The sequence below is a fragment of the Myotis myotis genome, unplaced genomic scaffold, assembly GCF_014108235.1.
Source record: "Myotis myotis isolate mMyoMyo1 unplaced genomic scaffold, mMyoMyo1.p scaffold_m19_p_3, whole genome shotgun sequence".
NCBI classification, from domain to species: Eukaryota; Metazoa; Chordata; class Mammalia; order Chiroptera; family Vespertilionidae; genus Myotis; species Myotis myotis.
Window position 1 is genome coordinate 194,388,938 of NW_023416335.1, and position 23,340 is coordinate 194,412,277.

Here is a 23,340-nt window from a genome sequence, read left to right on the forward strand (position 1 = left end):
CTCTTAGGAGAAACATAAGAAAGTGTCTTCAAGTTTACTTGCCCATAGAAGCCATTTAAACCAGTTAGCTGACAGTCATGATATTGAGCATTTGGGTTAAAGGAGGAAACCAAAAAAAGTTGTTTTATAGATAAATGATTTGGTTCAATAAACAATCATATTTTTATTTATGCATATTATTTTTCTCTCCTTGCAGAACAAAAGAGCAAAATATGTGTTAAAACTTTAAAAGATCTATAACATAAGATCAGTGATAATCCAAAGGAAACCACATACTTCAACTTAGTTGTTAAATGCTGCAGGTATATATTGAAGGTCATAAAATAACCCATGCAGCTTTCTGACATTCCTTGGATACAGCATTTGTTACTAAAGGCAGTTCTTCATGTGATAAGAACTATACCACTAGTTCTTATATATATTTGGGGGAAATTTTTAGAAAACAACTTCCTTAGCTATCTTTTAAAAGCATCTTGAAGCTCTACTGGCGTGGCTCAGTGGTTGAGTACCAACCAACCTATGAACCAGGAGATCACAGTTCGATTCCTAGTCAGGGCACATGCCCAGGTTGCTGGCTTGATCCCCCGTAGGGGGCATGCAAGAGGCAGCCAATCAGTGATTCTCATCATTGATGTTCTCTCCTTTTCCCTTCATCTCTGAAATAAATAAAAATATATTTTTTAAAAAACCAAAACAACAGAACATCAAAGCATCTTGAAGCACTGGTGTTTTAGTACGTAGTTTGGGAAATACTGTTCTTAAAACATATGCTAGGTGTTAACTTTTTTGAGTATTGGGAAATTTGTGTATGGCTACCTAAAGTCTTTGGGTACTGGCACTGAGTATGTATACCCTTAACTTTATACCTATTATAAACTTGAAATAAGTTTTTAAACTTGTTTTATTAACATACAACAGCTTTTTTTTTTTTTAATATATTTTATTGATTTTTTACAGAGAGGAAGAGAGAGAGATAGAGAGTTAGAAACATCGATGAGAGAGAAACATCGATCAGCTGCCTCCTGCACATCTCCTACTGGGGATGTGCCAGCAACCCTGGTACATGCCCTTGACTGGAATCGAACCTGGGACCTTTCAGTCTGCAGGCCGATGCTCTATCCACTGAGCCAAACCGGTTTTGGCAACATACAACAGCTTTATATTTCTACTTTATTGCTATAAGATTTCTTATTTTCTTGTTGCTGCTTTTATTTGTATTTGTGAAAGCCAACCTCTATATGCTATCCCATTTCCAGTATAGTAAATGAAGACAAAAACATTAGAAGTGTGCTTTCTTCCAAGGTATATACTGTTTAAATATATAATGGAGTCTTGAGGAATTGAATATTTTTATTCCCAAGCTATAGTAAATCAGAGAGGAGGTGACCAGCATGGTATTTTTAACTATAAGGAGACAAACATCAAGGAGGTTCTTTAAAATCAGGACATACCACAACCATTAGGAACTGAGAAAAACTGTAATGATAACTGCTTAATTTTATTTCCAACTACAGAAGTTAATGCTTTATTTGTATCTCACAGCAAAAGTTCAAACAGACCCTCCCTCAGTTCCAATATGTGACCTGTATCCTAACGGTGTATTTCCCAAAGGACAAGAATGCGAGTACCCACCCACACAAGATGGGTAAGGATCATAAAATAACTTCCAGTTTGACTTTTGAAAGTTGTAGTTTAGCAATAAAGCAGATTTAATTTTTCTCCACTACCTTAATAAGAGCTTGTGAATTTGTTGCAGAGAAAATACAGTAGAAGCCCTCTTATCCAAAATGATTGAGACCAGCAGTTTGGTTAATCAAAAAAGTATGTTAAAAGTGGGATTACAAAAAGCAAAAATCCTATATAATAAAAGGCTAAATGCAAATTGTCCCCACGGGAGTTCCACCAGGAGACCAGGAGTTCGATTGCTCTCTATGACATGTGCTGACCACGGGGTTTGGCACCGAACATGGCAGGTGACCAGTGGTGGCGGGAGGGCGCTGAGTGGGTGAGGGAAGGAACAGGCGGGGAGGTCAGGAGGCAGGGAACCTGATCGTCCCTGATTGCTGGCCAGGACTAGAGACCCTACCTGTGCACAAATTTTGTGCACTGGGCCTCTAGTCTTTATTGATAAAAGTTAACTTAAATATTTGGTTTTCATCATTTTTAGGATAAGTTTGCATTGGACTCCACTTTCTCCCCCATAAGTCATATCCATAATGCATTGCCTATGAGTCTATTTTATTTTGAATTTCTATGAATAAGTAAGTAATCTGAGAGCTGATGCCTGTCTATATCTTTACATTTTTTTCCTGAAACCATTTATAATTCTTTACTTAATTTCACAGAAGTATTTTTTGATGACTTGCCTTTATTGAGATTTTTCTGAGTAGTCAATTTAGTTTTCATAGAAACAATTTTTTAAATGAAATATATATAGTTAAATAACATAATTATAGTAGTAACTGCAGGTGACTTAAATAAGTTTTGGGAACAAATCACCTAAATTCTTGGAAGTATTCTGAAAGGATATGTGTTTCCACTGGTTAGCAGACACATAATGGCATTATGCAGACTGGTTAACACATTGCGTACCGCATAGAAATCTCTAAGACATATGCCAGTTTTTGGGCAAACTGCACATTATTTAAATCATAATGCACTTTAGGTGTTGTTTTTCAATAATTATAACATTTTTATTTACAAAAACAATTAAACAATTAAAGTTCCAAGTACTTTTTTAACGTATGGTACTGCGTGAAACATTTTCCTCTATGAAGAGGGACCAAACAAAATTTACATAAGTATCTAGATTTGCTCCTTTTTCCATGGGAGTGAAAAATGAGAACACTCGTGACCGGTCCTTACCAGATGGCGCGTGAAACACGAGAAAACTCCTGAGCGGTACGAAATGTGTTAAGAATATGGAAGCTAGGACTAAACTATCTGCATTTGAATCCTAGCTCTAACACTAGCTTTTTGACTTGGGCAAGTAATTTATCATGTCTATAGTTTTATTTCCTCATCTGTAAAAATAAAAAAAAAAGTGGGGCACTTCATAAGGTTGTTGTGAGGAATAATAAGATATGCAAAGCACTTAGCAGAGTAACAGACACATAGTAAGTATTAAGTGTTAGCTGCTATTCAGAATAGGAACTTGTCATCTGCTGATATTCAGAATACAATGGGAATTAGTCACTATGTTTACAGAGGGAGTCAAGAGCATTGGTTAATTGAGTGGTTGCAATAGTTGGCTAAGAAAGCTTCTACTGTAGCATTGTTTTTTGTTGTTTTGTTTCTCTCTTAGAGTGGAAGGGAACAGGGAGGGGCAGAGAGAGAAAAAGAGAAATATTGATGTGAGAGACGCATGGATTTGTTGCCTCCCACAGGCGCCCTGAGGGCGGGGGGATCAAGCCTGTAATCCAGGTACTTGCCCTTGACCTCGAATCAAACCCAAGACCTTCCTGTGCACAGGCCAATGCTCTAACCACAGAACCAGGGCAGGTTTTTGTTCGTTTGTTTGTTTTTGTTAATTAGAAAAAAGCATGATGTTATATTTTTACTGCCTTCCTTGTTCCCAGTACTCATAGGGAATTAGCCTGTAAAGTTGGGGAATTTTATGGTATAGGCATCTTTTCTTTAAATTGAATTCATCAGTCAATATCCTATCTTGATACATCTATTTAAAAAATGTACAGACACATAATTTTACATTAATTACATAAATTTTCATGGTACTTAGGATGTGATCACATTTATCTTTAAATAAAAATTTTTAATTTTTTTTTTTGCTTGTTCCCTCTTCCTTCCCTTCCTTCCAGACCCATGTAAGCATCTAGCAGGTAGCCTTCCATATTTTTCTATGCTCATATATGTGTTAACTATGTCTGTTTATATAAGGAGAGTGTTTTGGTCATTGCTTGTTTACAAAAATGAAATCAGGCATACTTTTCCTCCACCTTACTTTCCTCATTCAGTACTACCCTTTAAAGTTCCTCTATGCCCTGACTGGTTTGGCTCAGTGGATAGAGCGTCGGCCTGCGGAGTCCAGGGTTCCAGGTTCGATTCCAGTCAAGGGCATGTACCTTGGTTGCGGGCACATCCCCAGTAGGGGGTGTGCAGGAGGCAGCTGACCAGTGTTTCTCTCTCATCGATGTTTCTAGCTCTCTATCCCTCTCCCTTCCTCTCTGTAAAAAAATCAATAAAATATATTTTTTTAAAATAAAAAAATAAAGTTCCTCTAAGTCAGAATAGCTCTGTAATTTTTTTGAATGGCTTCATAATATTATTCTATGGTGTAAACATATTCTTTATTTCACCATTTTCTAATTGGTGAGCATTTACTTTGTCTCCAGTATTTTTTGCTATTATAAACCATCCTATATAATAAAAGGGCAATATGCAAATTAACCCTAATGGCTGAACGACCCAGAATGACCAGTCACTATGATGCACACTGACCACCAGGGGTCAGACACTCAACGCAGGAGCTGACCCCGGTGATCGGTGTGCTTCCACAGGGGGAGCTCCACTCAACCACAAGCTGGGCTGATGGCCGCGAGTGCAGCAGCAGTGGCGGTAGCCTCTCCCGCCTCTTCGGCAGTGCTAAGGATGTCTGACTGCTGAGTGGGCCTAAGCTGTCAGTCAGACATCTCCCGAGGGATCCCGGACTGCCAGAGATCCCCTGGGGAGTGGGCCTAAGCCGGCAGGTGGACCATCCCCTGAGGGGTCCGGACTGCGAGAGGGCTGAGGAACCTCCCCTCCCCCACAAATGCATGAATTTTTATGTGCCGGGCCTCTAGTTCTGTATTAAACATCTCATTTATGTATACGTGTGTGTGTGTGTGTATACACCCCTCCTTATGCTTTGGTAGTTTTACTATGTGACTGTTTTCCAAGAGGGAGATTAATGAATCAAAGAATATTTTAATACTTTAATTTATGATTCCCAGACTGCTAATGATTTTGAGCATCTTTTGCTTATTGTGCATATTGGCTTTGCTCTTTTGCTCTTCCAGAAGTTTTAAATACATAAATACAGAATGCTTATATTTTATACTTCTGGGTTCCTAGCAGTCTTAGATTTTCTCAAACTCACTATTTTTGTATTTCATTACATTTTTAATTGGTCTGGAATTTTTTAAGTAAGGTTTGGAATGCTTCTTTCTAAATGAATAGACAGTTGTGTTAGAATTATTTATCCTTTTCAATTTAGAATTATTTATTAATTTATCCTATGCAATTGAACAACCATCTTGTCATGTATCTCTCTATATAAAAGCCCAGTGACTGAACAGCAGAATGACCAGAATGGCCGGTCGGTCGACCAGCTCCTATGATGTGCACTGACCACTAGGGGGCAGATGCTCAACGCAGAAGCTGCCCCCTGGTGGTGAGTACGCTCCCATAGCAGGTCGGTCCCCGCAGGCCACGCCCTCCACCAGTGCACGAATCTGTGCATCGGGCCTCTAGTTCTTATATAATGGAATTATGTGTTTTGTGGGTTGGTTTTTTTTTTAATATATTTTATTTATTTTTTACAGAGAGGAAGGGAGAGGGATAGAGAGCCAGAAACATCGATGAGAGAGAAACATTGATCAGCTGCCTCCTGCACACTCCCCACTGGGTATGTTCCCGCAACCAAGGTACATGCCTCTGACTGGAATCGAACCTGGGACCCTTGACCCCGCAGGCCGACGCTCTATCCACTAAGCCAAACCGGTTAGGGCTGTGGGTTTTTTGGGTTTTCTGTTTTTTTGTTTTATTTTTTAGAGAGAGGAAGGGGGAGAGAAACATCAATTTGTTGTTCCATTTTATTTATGCATTCATTGGTTGATTTTTGTACGTGTTCTGACTGGAGATTGAACATACAACCTTGGTGTATCAAGACTATGCTCTAACCAACCAACTGAGCTACTCAGCCAGGGCTGGAATTACATGTTTTTGATCTGTGGTTTGGGATCTGTAAATGCAGAAGACTGAATTAAGCAATACATGGTTATTTTACTGCTCGGTGGTCAGGCCCCCCAGACCCCGTGTTGTTCAAGGCTCAACTATATATATTCTCGTGTATAATGGAACCAGTTTCTGTATTATTTATTCTCTTCCTTTGATCTATTTGTCTATTCCTGTGCTAATACTATTTTTATTTCCTAAACTTTATACTATTTTGATAATTTGATAAAACAGTCTTATCTTCTCTGCCACACACCCAAACACAGTTCCTTTTCATACTTTTCTTAGCTATTTTGTCATATAATCTTAACACACACACCCAAGAGAAATGTCCTTGTTAGAATTCTCATCAGAATTGCATTACATTTATGTATTTGTTTTTAGAAAATTGGCAGTTATGTCACATTGTCTTTATCTAGTGTCATGAAATATTTTCCCACTTATTCCGATTTTTTTTTTTCTGGTAGGTTCTTTCCCATTCTTGTTAAATTTATTATATATTTTTTAAATGTGGAACACTTCATGAATTTGTATGTCATCCTTGCGCTGGGGTTATGTATTTTTCCAACTTGAGTATATGTGCTGCCAAAGCAAGCATGTTAAATTTATTCTTGACTGTTTTCTGGTATTGTACTGATGTGAACAAGGAGTTTTTATTTCTACCTCCGTTTCTAGATGTTTATTGCTAAAGTGGAGGAAAGCCATTGGTTTCTTATAGTTGTAACAGATTGTTAATATTTTATATCACTGTAAATTGGTGGAATATTTGAAGTAATGTTAAGAAAAGCAGATTTTGGCCCTAGCCAGTTAAGAGCATTGGCCCTCGGACTTAGGGTCTTGGGTTTGTTTCGGGTCTAGGGCATGTACTTCGGTTGCAGGCTCGATTCCTAGGGCACATGCAGGAGGCAACCAATCCATGTGTCTCTCTCACATCAGTATTTCTCTCTCTGTCTCTTCCACTCTCTAAAATTCAATGAAAAAAATATCCTTAGGTGAAGATTAATATCTCTTGGGGTGATACTTTTCTTAAATATTGAAAGCAATGCTATATGCTGTCCTAGAGAAATACAAAAGAAAGTAAGGTATTGTTATGTTTGCTTTTTGATAACTCAGTATTTGTTGACATTCATACAATCAGTTTTGACTACTTGCAAATAGGTCAGAATAAATATTCTTATAGATTTGGTAAAATTAAATAGATTTTTATATCTTGCCTCATTGTTTTTAAATAAACTGATTGTAAATTGCTTGAATTATCACAAAGAACTCAACTGTAACTACCACCCATGTTGAGTACATTGCTTTATTTTAAAATAATTTAATACTTCACAGGAATAATTCCATACTGTGAGAATATTACAAAGAACTCCCGTATACTTTTCACTTAGATTCTTAACATTTTGCAACTTTTATTCTGTCAATGAAATATGACAGTTATACATACTCTATGTAATATAAAATAACATTCCATTTTTTCCTTGGAAGATAAAAGGTAAATGGAGAAAATGTTTCATTGGTGAATTTGTATGCATACTATTTTTCTGATTGATTTGAGAGTAGATATCACTTAGATAAGGTATTATCTAGTTTTTTTGGTTTATCAATACTTTTTTTTCTTCTCGTAATTACTAATTTGTGGGAAACTAATTTGTGAATATGAAAATATCTCATTCCTATGTTGTCCTCCCATTTAGCATCCATTGATGATCTTTGTCTGAATCCATTTTTATTTTTTATTTCAGAGAGGAAGGAAGAGGGAGAGAGAGAGAGAAAAGAGAAACATCAGTGATGTGATAGAATCATTGATTGGCTGCCTCCTGCGTGCCCCCTACTGAGGATCAAACCTACAACCTGGGCATGTTCCCTTGAACCTGGGACCCTTCAGTCTCTAGGACGATGCTCTATCCATGGAGCCAAACCAGCTAGGGCTGAATCCATTTTTATTACACTGGTTGTTGCCCTTTTTTTTTTTTTTAAAATTTTATTAATTTTCTACAGAGGAAGGGAGAGGGATAGAGAGGTAGAAACATCTATGAGAGAGAAACAATCAGCTGCCTCCTGCACACCCCCTCCTGGGGGTGTGCCCGCAACCAAGGTACATGCCCTTGACCGGAATCGAACCTGGGACCCTTCAGTCCGCAGGCCGACACTCTATCCACGGAGCCACACCAGTCAGGGCGGTTGTTGCCCTTTTAAAAAATACAACATTCTATGTTTATTTCCAGTGTTATTAAAAGTTTTTTAAACCAATTTTTTAATGGCTGTAATGCTATTCTATTCTGTATCTGGCTGTTATTCTGTTATTTCCCTATTTTTGAATATTTATATTGACTTCAATATTTTATTAGGAAAATTCCTGTGATGAACATTGTATGTTAATTGGAACTGGTTTTTCTCTTATTCTGGATATCTAGAAGTAGAATGAAGTATTATTTTTAAATTCTTTATCTATTTCTAAATTTAGTAGACAATTTTTGGGGGAAAATGTTAATTTTACAAGTCATACATACCCAGTATAGAATAGTTAGTAAATACAGATTAGCAAAAAGAAGAAAATAGAATAGAAGTCTCCTTAATTCTGTCAGTGAATTACTAGTAAAATCACTGTTAACTTGTTAATATTTCTTCCTCTAACGGCTCTCATATAAATACCTAGGACTCTTTTTCAAGGTAGACTTATATCACAATATCATTCCTTTTAAAATTTGTTTTCATGTTAGTAAAGAAACCAACAGTATTTCTAATAGCTGAATAATTTTGCACATCTGTGTGCATATCATAATTTGTCCAGTTTTCTCTTATTGGACTTACACTTTATTTCTAGTTGCTTACTATTTTTTTTCCTTTTATTCTAGTTGCTTACTATTATAAATGATGGAATAAATACCTTTGTTGGAATAAATATCTTTGTTGATTTCAACTTTTATAGTGAATTCCATAAGAAAGGGTGAAAGTGAACTCAATACCCAGATTGAAAAGTGCTTATTAACATTTTGCCCTGTGTGTGTGTATGTATGTGGTTTTTTGTTGTTGATCTTTTTCTTTTGGCTGGGCCATTTAAAAAGAAGTCTTATTTTGAGTCCTTACTTCTAGAAACTTCAAGTATCGCCCTAGAATTAGAAATTCTCTAAATTATTACAGCTAAGTATATTAACAGTAACTTCCCAGTATCATGTAAATAATTACCTAATGTTCATATTTAGAATATTTTTCCTGTTGTCCCTGGAACATCTTTTTAGTTATTTTTCCTCCTAAACCAGGATCCAATCAAGGTTCATACATTGCATATGATTAGAATCCCTACCTTCATCTCTTCAATTGAACTGGCTTTTTTAAGAGATCAGGTAATTTAAAAAATCTCATGTTCTGGGATTTCTCCCATTGTTTCCTTGTGGTGTCATTAAACTTTTTTCTGTTTCTGTATTTTCTGTAAACCGGAATTAGTTGGAAAGGCTTACATTAGCATTATACTAAATATATTTCATAGGGATATATTATAAGTGACATTAAAATACTTCATATTATACCATAGTCTGTTGCATCAGATGTAATTTCAGATTGTTCATTAGTTTATCTGTATTTAATCACTTGGGTAATATGAAGACCATCATCCCTGTTTCATTTTTTTAAAGATACTTTTTTCTTTTTGCAGTTAACATGTAATCTATGGGGTAGTTTGGAACCTTTGGAATATCCTTGTCTTTAACAATCTTTCACTTAGCTATTTTAGTATTCATTGATGATCCTTTATCAGTAATTTATTCACTGTATTGCAGTGAATTTCTAATTCTGTCATTTCTTTCTTTTCTTTTCTTTTTTTTTTTTTATCCTCACCCTAGAGCATGTTTATTGATTTTAGAGGGGCAGGGAGAAACATCAATGTGAGAATGAAACATTGATTAACTGCCTCTTGCATGCCCCCTACTGGAGATCAAGCCTGCAACCCTTCAGTGCATAGGACTGACCCAACCAGCTGAGCCACACAAGCGAGAGCAGCAGTTAAATATTATTTACAAAACAAGTGCCAGGCTAGATTTACCTGCAGGCCACATAGTTTGCCAGCCACTAACTTAAGGCCATAGGAATAATTTGAAAGCATCACTTTCATACTAAGTATAATGTATATACCTCCGTGATCACTGCGTTTGTGAACTATACAGTATTTTTTAAATTATTTTATTTCAGAGAGTGGGAGAGGAGAGAAACATCAATTTGTTGTTCCACCTGTTTATGCATTCATTGGTGGTTTCTTATATGTGGCCTGACCAGAAATCGAACTCAAAACCTTTGCATATAGTAGGGACAGTGCTCTAACCAACTGAGCTATCTGGCTAGGCCTTATGTATTCAGTATTTGTTAAGAATGTGTGAAAGGATAGCTTTTTCAAAGATTGTCATTTGAAAACAGTTTTCAAAATGTACTGCTTAAAGGCAATCAGTGGATTTCCTCATTCCCAGATACTGAAAAAAAATCTGTTACTCCTAGCACTTTTAAAATGTGAGCCATATCCTTCAAGGAAGATTACCATACACACACACACAGGTAGAAAAGTCCTGCAAAAGCCATAATATTTTATGCTTTGAGGAATATATATATATGTATGTATATATATATATATATATATATATGTATATATATATATATATGCAGATTTCCAGGTCAAGTCTTTGTATTAGTACTTGCCCTACTGGTGAAGTTAAATGCTAAATTTTGGTGTGCTCTTTTGAATCCTCTTATTATATATATTACCTCGAGTGGAATGATGACTTTTTCTCCTACCTGCTTGGTATCTAGGACTCTTCTGACTTTTCTGGTTCTCTCGTTTTGTGTTATTTTCTGTGGCATGGTATTAGTCCTCTGACTATGAATGCAATCTCACTTGATTTTTTTTTTTTTAAGATTCTTGGAAAGTATTTATTATGATTTGGCTTAATTACAAGTGTTTGACTACTTGTATTCAGAAGTTATGCTGACATTTAGTGAAAGAAATTAAATATGTAATATTTTTATCTAAAATGTCTTATATTAGTATATTTTTATCTCAGGTTTTATGTTTATTGTGCTGTTTCTTAAATTACTAATACTATGCTATGTGTACTATAAAGGCGAACAGCTGCTTGGAGAACTACAAGTGAAGAAAAGAAAGCCTTAGATCAAGCTAGTGAAGAGATTTGGAACGATTTTCGAGAAGCTGCAGAAGCACATCGACAAGTTAGAAAATATGTTATGAGCTGGATTAAGCCTGGGATGACAATGATAGAAATCTGGTAAAAGGAATATGATTTTGTAAGAACATGAGAAAAATAATTATTTTTTAGAGTTGACTTTTCAGTTGTAATGTTTGGCTTTCATTACTACTTTAAATGAAGGTTCTAGAAACGTCTTCTAAATTCTTGTAATGCTGATGTTACGAGGAAACCATTAGAGGCGTTTATACTTCACCCATCCTATTTTGTATTCACCTACACTCATGTGCAAATGCACCCATTATTCTTATTTTTTGTCCTAAACTCTGTTGGTTTGCTATCTAGCAGTTCATATTAAATTAAAATTCTTGGACACAAAACATTTATAATGTAATGAAGAAACCAATAAAAGTAATTATTTCTTTAGTTTCCTGTTGAGAAATAATTAGCTGTAAGAGGCAACCTAATTCTCTGATTCATATTTCAAAATATGCAACATTGAGCAAATAAAGTGTAATCAGCATTTAAATTAGTCTATGTCAAGAATGTTACCTACTAGGAAACTTAAGTCCTCTCATTTCATTTCTCCAGATTTCTAGTGGAATTAAGTTTTTTATCTTTTAGAGGTGCGCTACTATTTTTATAGCTTCAGGGAACTGTTATTCACATTCAGAAAGTGCTCAGATTATTTCCAGGAAGTAATTTAAGAGAGTTTTATTTAACTTTCTGAACATGATGAACTAACTGTAAGGTTTATAAGGTTATACCTTATATAAAATGTCAAAGTAAACAAATTTTGTTTTTATTTTTTAGCGAAAAATTGGAAGATTGTTCACGAAAGCTAATAAAAGAGAATGGATTAAATGCAGGCCTGGCGTTTCCTACTGGGTGTTCTCTCAATAACTGTGCTGCCCATTATACTCCCAATGCTGGTGACACAACAGTATTACAGTATGATGATATCTGTAAGATAGACTTTGGAACACACATAAGTGGTGAGTTCTTAGAAATAATTTCACCCCTCTCCCTAAAAGGACTAGTCTTATCTATGTTGGATGGGGCGGGGCTATAGGTGCTGAGCTCCCAAATTTTCTTCTTGATGCCTCACTTTTTAATAGAGCTGTATTGAGGTAGATTTTGAAATTGGCTTTAAAGCCTCCTACTAAATGGAGTATAATAAAAGCCGTCAGGTAATTGAAATTTACCTTTTGTATCAAGGCATGAAAAATATTATCCTACATTTCTTCAGTTATTATTTCAGACATTGATTCATATAACATCAAATGTTTACTTAGAACCTTTAAGTTTACCAACGTTTATACTTGTTAGCTTTTCTGCAAGTATCGTTTTATTTCACTTTAACAGCTGAAAAGTAAAGCTTAAATTAAGTACTTACCTAAGCTTTTATTAAATTGAAGAAGCTGGAATGATGGTTAGCATCATGGGGACCTACACATATTCTCTGCCTGGATTGCTGTTTCTTAGTTCCCTAGGCTTTTCTAGCTTTGATTGGTTTCTGTTTCCTAGGCTTTTCTAGCTTTGATTGGTTTCTGTTTATATTTTTGCATAACTGCCTCAGTGATACTGAATTAGTGCTGTCTTGAAGTAATATGTACTACCACTGGAATTATCTTTTCATCCTGAATCCTTCATATAACTTAATAATTTTACTTTTTTCCCTTTGGTTATGAATGTGTACTTAGAGTGCTGCTTTCATTTGAGCCCATCGTTTTATTTTCCTGTTAACTAGCAAGGATAAGCAATAGAGTAGATGCTATAAAATAGATAAATCTACTAGCTGATAAGTAAATTTAAATGAGAATTTTTTCTTTCAGGTAGGATTATTGACTGTGCTTTTACTGTCACTTTTAATCCCAAATATGATACATTATTAAAAGCTGTAAAAGATGCCACTAACACTGGAATAAAGGTATGTGAACTGTAATCACTATTTCATTCAACATTTTTTGAGCACATTATAAGCTGTTGAAAGTGTTTGAGTTATGTAAGACTACTCCACTGCCCTTAGGGTTTTAAGTGGGTAATTATATAATGTACCAAAGGTTTTTATAGAGAAAGTTACAATGTACAAAGCAGTTTTGAAGTTAAGCTAATGTAAAATTCTGCGCTTTGAATAACACCGTACATTATTTGGTCTTTAGTGTGCTGGAATTGATGTTCGTCTATGTGATGTTGGTGAGGCCATTCAAGAAGTTATGGAATCCTATGAGGTCGAAATAGATGGGAAGACATATCAAGGTGTGTTCTTTAAAAATGTATCTTACTTAAAATGGTGTGAGCTTTGCAAAATTAGTTTTAAAGAAGAGTGTTGAGTGCTTTCTTTGGGTCAGCTGCTTCATCTTTATCGCTTGAGAATATAGAGGGAAAATGGGGAAATGACCTGCTTATGGTAGGAGGAGTATGTGGTTGTTAGCTGGGAATTGTTGCCAGTCTCCTCTGGTAGCTGATAAGAAGACACTTGGGGATTTATCCCAGGGTGGCCAAAATGCAGACTAGGTTTTCTGTGACTAGTCAGATCACAATTGCCTCAGTGAGTACTGAATTAGTGCTGTCTTGAAGTAATATGTACTATCCCTGGAATTATCTTTTGCGTAACTCAAGAGAAGTTAAATACAAAATTGAGAGGCCGGTTTATTCCTTGTGTGTTCTTTAATCTTTGTTGTTGTTTTTAATTCTCACCCAAGTATATTTTTTCCATTGATTTTTAGAGAGAGTGGAAGGGAGGAGGGAGAGGGAAAAAGAAAGGAAGAAAAGTTGGTTGCCTCCTTCACACACCCCAACAGGGGTTGGGGGACTGAACCTGCAACCCTGGTACGTGCCTTTGACTAGGAATCAAACCCTCAAACTTTCGGAGTATGGGCTGACTCTACCCACTGCGCAATGCTGACCAGGGCATGTCTTTTAATCTTTATTTCGTCTGCCTGCTTCTCTTTCCTAGCCACTGCCTTAGGTACACAGTCCCAGAGTCACCTGTGCTCCTCCTCAGTCCAGCCTTGTTGGACTCCCAACATCTATATGACCACTCTTCTGCCACCATCATCATAGCTTTCTGTTCCAGCTGTCCTAATAACGTTCTTACAGAATTCCTACATTTCCTTTAACCATATCCTATCTCCTTTATAGTCCTTTGAGTGGCATCTGTCATGCTTCCTTACCCTTCAGTAAATTCATATAATGCAGCATTCTTTGCATTACCCTGTTCATAATAATATTATGTTTTTAGCCAGTGCAACAGTAATTCTTCCTCTGAGACCAACCAAAAATACATTTAAGTAAAAACAGATTTCTCTTAAAAAAATTTCTTTAAAACAAAAAATGCATTTAAATAAAATAACATAACTGAGTTACACAGAAGAAGCAAGGCACAGGGATGTCCATTTCATATTAGACAGGTTTTTGACAGCCACAGGCTAATTCTGGGACCAATAGCTATTAAGGTAACTTTCTAGATAAAAGCTACTCACACTTGGATGGGAGGTGGTATGAGAATGAAGAAAACATGCTTTGGGGTCAGGCAGGCCTATCTTTGAGCTTAGATAATCCTATAACCTTTTAAGAACCCAAGTTTGTTTGTTTTTTAGTGTAATAGGATTAATGGTATGATTTTTTTGTTTGTTTATTTACAAACTAGAGGCCCAGTGCACAAATTTGTGCACTAGTGGGGTCCCTCGGCCTGGCCTGCAGGATTGGGCCAAAACCAGCTCTCCAACATCCCCGGATTGTGAGAGGGTGCAGGCCAGGCCAAGGAACCCCACAGGTGCACAATCGGGGCCAAGGAGGGATGCGGGAGGTTGCCAGCTGGGGAGGGACCTCGGGAAGGCTCCAGGGCATGTCAGGCCCGTCTTGCCCAGTCATGGTCAGCTGGACTCCAGCGGCAATCTAACCTACTGGTCAGAGCGTCTGCCTCCTGGTGGTCAGTGCATGTCATAGTGAGCATTTGAGCGGCCTTAGCATATCATTAGCATATTACGCTTTGATTGGTTGATCAGATGACCAGACACTTAGCATATTAGGTTTTTATTATATAGGATATAAATTTTAGGATAGTGTCTGAAATTTATTAGTATTTAACAATTATTTTTATTTTCCAACCCAGTTTTGGGATTGGTGTCATAACAAATAATGTACATTCAAGTCCCTCTCAAAACGTTTTTTTCTATCTTCTTCCAATTCTGTTTGATCTTGCTTTCAAGGTCTGTACTAGGTGACAATTTGACTTTCAGCCACTGCAGTATTGTAATCTTTAATACCTGTCTCCTTACCTTTTCCACTAAGCTAGTACAACATTTTTGGCTGGCATTTTTACTAGTTAGAGCAGAAAGGGTATGGACAAATCATGAAATTGGGAGTTGAAGAACTAGGCTATAGGCTTAACTTTCAGAAGCAATTCCCAAAAACCATAATTCAGAGCTGGGCCATCAAGGGAGGCAATTTACTTTGAGCAGGAAGGTAATAGAATTTGAAAGTTACCTTTACAGCTGTTGGTTCTAGAATTAGCCTGACACTGTCAAAACCTGATAAAATAAAAATGGATACCTCTGTGCCCTGTTTCTTCTGTGTAAGTTTGTTATATGTTCGGTTGGTTTTTTATTTAAATGCATTTTCATTTAAAAGTCTTTTTTTTAAAAAAAAAAAAATAATACCAAAATGTGATTTTTGACACATCAGAACTGAGCAATGAAAACAGGATCCTCTTTGAGCTACAGAAGAGCTTATAGTAAATTTCAAAATATGAAAAAAAAAAGATGTGGTCTTTTTATCACCATTATATCATTATCTTGAATCAATAGCTGTAATTAAGCTGAGCCAGACTATCATCTGCTATTGAAATATATGAAACTAATTAGACATGAGGTATGTAACCAGAATAAGATTGGGACAATAAAAATGTACACAAAGGAGGCTTTCTGAAATGATGAACACAAGTCATAATAATATTTCTGGAATAAATTAAAAACAAGACCAAAGAGAGAATCAAATCAATCAGGTGGATAGAGATCCTACATTTTCTACATGTGGGCTAGATAACAACACCCCAGGCAAGGGAAGGGGAGTAGGGCAGGGATATGAAGACAGAAGAATGTAAGATCTGAAGATGGTGGTGAATCTTCAAAGGAGCAGCACTCCATTGCTAATGCCAGGATTCAGTGGGTGCCCCATTGTCCTTCTCGTTGCTACCTGGCATATGTAATAAGGATAATCTTTACACTGTTATTTATAATAGTGAAACATTGGAACAATTTTAAGACCCCTTATTGATGAATTAAAAATTACATTTTTAAGTGTTAAAAAAAAAAAAAAGTCTTTTTTTTTTTTTTTTTTTTTTGCCATTGCCACACCTGCCCTTTATTGGACTCAGCTAGCAGGCTGGCGCAGGCTCTTCACATTCCTCAGACAGCACCCATATAGGAGGGCGGTGCCATCATTCTGTGAAGGCCCAGAGTCCGCCCAAGTCTTGGAGGCCAAGTTGAATCACCAACCAGAAGGTTGGAAGATAAAAAGGCAACAGGCAGACAGGAAAGACAAGAGTCTTTGATGATGGAGACTGATCTCAAGGGAAAGCTTAGGTCCAGCAGTGTCTCCCAAGGACACTCTGAATCCTAAGGAGAGATACTCGGGCTGGATGGAGTAGATCTGTGTGCTTAGCAGCCAGTGTCTGTATGGCAACTTTGAGGAGACTCTTGGTATCAGGCTCAATGTTAAAGGAGGGGAAAGTGCAGCGGTAGTGTCAGAAGGGCTCCCCCATTTGGCCTGGTAAGGAACTTCTTAAGATTCCAGGCCATATCTGAGTGGCACACTGGACTCCAAATGATGAACTTGGGATTGGTCATGAGAGAAAATGGGTCATCATAAGGGTCGGGGAACTTGTTCTTCAGGTAGGTGAAGACAGGATGCTTGTTCTGACCATACACCTCACACTTTTGGGCAAGGGTAAAGGTGGGCTGGAATCCAGCCCCAAGGGAAAACATACTTGAGATTGTTTAGAATCTCATTCTGACACTTCTCCTGATGTCCAAATAGGTTGCAAGGGAAGCCAAGAACCACCAGGTACCTGGGAAAGTTACAGCTCGTTGAGCTGGCTCAGAGCGATGCTACATTCTCAATCAGCACTGCCCTGCCTCAGAATGTATTGAAATCTGTCTTCTCCCCATCCAAGCTGCTAATAGTGAGGTTGTAGAACGACTTGGCAATGAAAGCCATGGTGGAAGTGCAGAGTCTAGAAAATCTTTTATTTAAATGTATTTTTTATTGGCCCAATGGGTCAGTTTGACAGGTCTTACAGACATAGTAATACTTGCTGACTTTTAAATACATTTAGCTTATTATTTATATAAAAAGGAATATTTTTTGAAGAGCTGAGAGTTTTATTTTTCTGTACCACCCCCTAAATTTGTAATATACTTGTTATTTTTTCACTGTTACAGATTTGGAAAAAACCTTGCTACCTAATTCTGCCCTAGAAGAAAGGTAGCTCATCCTAAGGATTCTAGTACTGTACAGCTAAATATTTTTAAACATTTTTTATTGTGGACTATAATCAACACTATTTGTATAATATCCTATATAATAAGAGGCCAATATGCAAATCAACTGAACAGTGGAATGACCAGTCGCTATGATGCGCACTGGCCCCTGGTGGTCAGTGCCCTCCCAGAGGCCCTGAGCCAGGCTCATGGCAGTGGTGGCGGGAACCTCTCCTGCCTCCATAGCAGCACTAAGGAGCAGCGAGCCAGGTTGTAAGGAGTGAGCAGGCAGGTAGTAAGGAGCAAGGGATCCCAGATTGCGAGAGGGATGTCTGCCTGCTGGCTTAGGCCCACTCCCTGGGGGAATCGGGCCTAACCAGCAGGCGGACATCCCCTGAGGGGTCCCAGACTGTGCGAGGGTGCAGGCCGGGTTGAGGGAACACACACACCCCCAGTGTGTGAGTGTCATGCACTAGCCCTCTAGTTCTATCTGTATAGGCCAGTGATGGCGAACCTTTTGAGCTCGGCATGTCAGCATTTTGAAAAACCCTAACTTAACTCTGGTGCCGTGTCACATATAGAAATTTTTTGATATTTGCAACCATACTAAAACAAAGACTTATATTTTTGATATTTATTTTATATATTTAAATGCCATGTAACAGAAAAATCAACCAAAAAAATGAGTTCGCGTGTCACCTCTGACACGCGTATCATAGGTTCGCCATCACTGGTATAGGCCTTCTCAGTTACAGTAGCCTTCCTCTAGTAAACCACTATGTTAAGTAGTAAAGTATTTGCATTTGCTTTTCTTTATACCTTTTACGATCTAGTTACGTATCCCTAAACAGTTACGTAATTATGCCTAATTTTGAAAATATTAAATGCACATCCTATCTAATAAAAGAGAAACATGGTAATTAGCCGTACGTCCGCTACGCTTCCCATTGGCTAATCAGGGCGATATGCAAGATGGTGGCCGGCAGCCAGGCGGCTTGAAGCTAACATGAGGCTTGCTTGCTTCAGTGACGGAGGACTCCAACGTTCCCCGCCTGCCTTGCCGGCCTCTGTGCTTGCAGTTTGAAACATTGATACAAATATAGAATCTAAACAAATCCCCAGAAACCTGCTTTCAGCCAGCCGGGATCTCAGAGCTGGAGTTGATACAGTGTTTCGATTATAGAACCCAAACAAACCAGATACCTGCTTTCAGCAGCAGAGGCCTCAGAGCTGGAGCCAGAGCTAAAGCTGGCCCAGAATAAAAAAGAAAAAAGGAGCGGTTGGGAGCTTCAGTCACCCGCCTGCCTGAAAACAGCCCTCAGCCTCTCACACAGACTGGCCAGGCACCCCAGTGGGGACCCTGAAAGGTGTGTGACCAGCTGCAAACAGCCATCATCCCCTCATCCAGGCTGGCCAGGCACCCCAGTGGGGACCCCCACCCTGATCCAGGACACCCTTCAGGGCAAACCAGCCGGCCCCCACCCGTGCACCAGGCCTCTATCCTATATAGTAAAAGGGTAATATGCCTCCCAGCACCGGGATCAGCGAAGCTGATAGGCCTCCCGGCACCAGGATCAGTGTGACGGGGGGCAGCGCCAAAACCCCCTGATCACCCTGCGGCTCTTGTGTGTGACGGGCCGGGGCCACAACCTCCCTATCCGCCCTGCTCTGTTCGTGACAGGGGAAGGCGCCCCAATCCCTTGATCAGCCCTGCTCTGTGCCTGATAGGGGGGAGCTCCCCAACCCCCTGATCGCCCTGCGGCTCTGTGTGTGACAGGGTGCAGCGCCCAAACCCCCTGATCGGCCCTGCTCTGTGTGTGACAGGGTGCGGTGCCCCAACCCCCGCCGCCCCCCCCACGGGCCCTGCTCTGTGTGTGATGGGGTAGAGCCATAACCTCCCCATCGGCCCTGCCCTGAGTGTGAGAGTGGCGGCACCCAAACTCACCCCCCCCCCCCCCACGGGCCCTGCTCTGTGGGTGATGGGGTAGAGCCATAACCTCCCCATTGGCCCTGCCCTGAGTGTGACAGTGGCGGCGCCCCAACCCCCTGATTGGCCCTGCTCTGTGGGTGACGGGGCAGCGCCCCAACCCCGATTGGCCCTGCTCTGTGCGTGACGGGGTGGCGCCGCAACCCTCCAATCGGCCCTACCCTGAGCGTGACTGAGGGTGGCATCGCAGCCTCCCAATCCGCCCTGCTCTGTGCATGACGGGGGGTGGCGCCCCAACTCCCCAATCAGCCCTGCTCTGAGCCCGACCAGGGGCTGCACCTAGGGATTGTGCCTGCCCTCTGCCTCCCGGGAGCAGGCCTAAGCCAGCAGGTCGTTATCTTCCGAGGGTCCCAGACTGTGAGAGGACACAGGCCGGGCTGAGGAACCCCCCTCCCCCCGAGTGCACAAATTTTTGTGCACTGGGCCTCTAGTCTTTATATATAAAAGCCTAAGCGACCATTACAACCGAATGACCGCAATGACTGGTCCACCAGTTGCGGTGACGCTCACTGACCACCAGGGGGCAGGTGTTTAATGCAGGTGGTCAGTGTGCTCCCACAGCCAACCCTCGCGGCCACCCCCCCACCCCCTGGCCTGCCCCCATCGGCCCCTGGTGCTAAACCATTCGTATTTTTGAGTAGCATTCTATTGTGTGACTATACCACAGTTTGTTTATTCTATCATGAATCTCAGGACCTTGGGGCTGTTTAAGATTTTCTTTTTTAACATTGGAAATGTTGATAGAGTAATAAAATTTAAGGTTTCATAAATCCAATCATTTTAACACAAAACACTCCTTTTTACATTGCGTTTTAGTCCATAACAATATATAATTTTCATGTTTGTAATTATTGTATACATGGCATTTTATGACTTTTTATTGATTAACAGTACCTCTTTAGATGGACGCCCCTTGTGTCCTCATCACATAGTTTATTCTTTTTCCACCATCTCTCCTTACTCCCTTCTAGTTTTTAATTAATAACATTGTAATAAACATCTTTTTATATTACACTAGTCTTCCACTTTGTATTTTAACTACCTTAAGGTGAGGTTATTTTGTAGAGCCATATGTTGTTTGTAAATAAATGCTTGAACTTCATACTTAAAGGTCAAGAGTTCTGAATAACTTTTTTTCTTACTATGCCAGTGAAACCAATCCGTAATCTAAATGGACATTCAATTGGGCCATACAGAATACATGCTGGGAAAACAGTGCCCATTGTGAAAGGAGGAGAGGCAACAAGAATGGAGGTATGTATGTTCTTTGTGAAGCATTTTGATTTTTTTTCCCCAAACCAAAGCTAGTGATAGTATGTTGAGCAAAATTAACTTGCCATTTATATTTACCTTGACAGGGATTGGGCCATATTAGTATGCACATTTTTTTAAAATATGCTTTTATTGATTTTAGAGAGAGAGATTGCCTCCTGCACACACCCCAATCGGGGATTGAATCTGCAATTTGAGTATATGCCCTGACCAGGAATCAAACTGGCAACCTTTTGGTACTCGGGACGACGCACAACCAACTGAGCCACACCGGCCATGGCATTAGTGTGCAAATTTTATCTAGTCAGATCAGGGCTCAAGTCAGTTATGTAAAATTGGGTATGTCACAGGATTATTCATTCAGCACGTAGTGAATATTTACTGGGCATCATGGATGTGCCTTCCAGTCTCTTCAGTAGGCACTAAGGATATAGTAGTGAACAAAACAAAATTCCCTGCCCATGTAAAGCCTGCATTCTAAAAAGAGGATGCAGAAAGACCAAAAAGCGCTAAGGAGGTAAAAAGCAGGGAAAGGTGGATAAGGACTGCCAACGTTATTTCATGGTGTTTCTTCCATGAAGTAGGGAATACCTCAGCCTGACGTTAAGATATGCTAATTTTAATTTGTTCTTAATTTTTCTTGTCTCCCTATTCTAATGTGTTTTTTAGGAAGGAGAAGTATATGCCATTGAAACCTTCGGTAGCACAGGAAAAGGCGTTGTTCATGATGATATGGAATGTTCACATTACATGAAAAATTTTGATGTTGGACATGTGCCAATAAGGTGAGAGACTTATTTCTGTATGACTAGTGACGTTCTCTTCCCAGTTAACAGCTATTTTAAAAATGTGAAAAATATCCAGTGATACAGCTTTATAGCTTAATATTAAATTCTGTGGATTTCCATAATGCAGCAAAGATTGGCCTGTTAAAAATTTTAACTGAGATGAAAATGATGTAGGTAACTATTTTCTTCAGGTCCAGTTTCTAATAATTGTAATAATTTCAGAGATAATTTTGCGGTATGTCTAGATTTTTTTCTTATATTTGGTAAACTTTTTATTTACTTTAAAAAAATCTTTTTGGGTAGGTGGGTGAAAGATTTACACCTACTTTATGGGCAGGTCTTTCAGCTTGATGCCTATAAAAAGAAATTCTCACCAGAATACTGTTGGTGAGTCTGTATTGGGAATTTCACACATGCATAGGCACAGACATGTTAAGAGCCTTCATCTGGCTTCCTATTCAGCTGCCATCTATAATTAGATATGGGCTATTATATATCCTGGCTTTTGAATGTGGAAACAGGCAACAACAAAATTTTTTTAAAACTTTAAGTGAAGCCACAGCTACCATTTGAGTTTTCCTTAGTGGGGAAGTGAGTTTTGGTAACTTTTTAGCTAACTATTAATCTTGGATTTTCTCCTTTTAGGCTTCCAAGAACAAAACACTTGTTAAATGTCATCAATGAAAACTTTGGCACCCTTGCCTTTTGCCGGAGATGGCTGGATCGCTTGGGAGAAAGTAAATACTTGATGGCTTTGAAGAATCTGTGTGACTTGGGCATTGTAGATCCATATCCACCATTATGTGACATTAAAGGATCATATACAGCACAGTTTGAACATACCATACTGTTGCGTCCAACATGTAAAGAAGTTGTCAGCAGAGGAGATGACTATTAACCTTAGTCCAAAGCCACATTAACGTCTTTTATTTTGTAAGCCTTGTTGGAATACATTATACCAGAATTGATTTGCGACATGTTGTCTGTTTAACAGTGGACCTATATAATACTTCTATTCGTGTTTAAAAAGGAAGGAGTGTGTCAGGATGGCCGAGTGGTCTAAGGCGCCAGACTCAAGCTCTGCTTCCTAAAAAGGAAGGAATTTGATCAAAGGCAAACCATCTAATGTAATTAACCATGGAAAAAGCTTTCAGGACTTTCATGTTAACTGTTTTTTCTCCTGTCTAGAAAATGCTATAAAGTTCAAATTAGTTAGGAATGACTTAAGCATTTTGTTTTGAACACCAAAAAGATGCTTTTCAAATATTTATATTGCCATATTCTTATTTGAATGCTTTGAATGACTACATCCAGTTCTGCACCCATACCTTCTGGTATTGCTTTTTAACCTTCCTGGAATCCATTTTCTAAAAAATAAAGACATTTTCAGACCTAAGAGCTACATTTCAATGTCTGTGGTTATAATTTTGCACAGAAAATAGCTAAACTTAATGTAGGGAAATGTAGAGCTTTTTATCTGGATTTAGACCTTTACACTGAAACTTTTTTTTCTGATATAGTGGCTAAACAAGATCTACACATGTATAAAGTAGGAAAAGCTTCATAAATTAATATACAGCTTAAGGAATATTTTGCATTTTTTTGAGGACCTTATCTTTAGGACCTTATATTAGTCCTTATCTTTCATTTTTTTCTCTGGCATTGGAAAG

At 38.6% G+C, this 23,340-nt stretch overlaps 1 protein-coding gene and 2 pseudogenes across 3 annotated transcripts in view; 1 reads left to right on the forward strand and 2 right to left on the reverse strand.

The window, feature by feature from the left end:
- Nucleotides 1-22,638, forward strand: part of METAP2 (methionyl aminopeptidase 2) — a 36,322-nt gene extending 13,684 nt beyond the window's left edge. For all 3 annotated transcript variants that reach the window (XM_036300910.1, XM_036300911.1, XM_036300912.1), the window contains 8 exons: nt 1,543-1,645; nt 11,058-11,219; nt 11,952-12,133; nt 12,974-13,068; nt 13,301-13,397; nt 20,761-20,864; nt 21,552-21,667; nt 22,316-22,638. In XM_036300910.1, the coding sequence (XP_036156803.1) occupies nt 1,543-1,645; nt 11,058-11,219; nt 11,952-12,133; nt 12,974-13,068; nt 13,301-13,397; nt 20,761-20,864; nt 21,552-21,667; nt 22,316-22,568 (1,112 nt within the window). In that variant the 3' untranslated portion in view covers nt 22,569-22,638. The remainder of the gene's footprint in view (nt 1-1,542; nt 1,646-11,057; nt 11,220-11,951; nt 12,134-12,973; nt 13,069-13,300; nt 13,398-20,760; nt 20,865-21,551; nt 21,668-22,315) is intronic.
- On the reverse strand, nt 6,457-6,546 carry LOC118652286 (annotated as a pseudogene).
- Nucleotides 16,723-17,360, reverse strand: LOC118649713 (annotated as a pseudogene).
- Nucleotides 22,639-23,340: the final 702 nt, after the last annotated feature.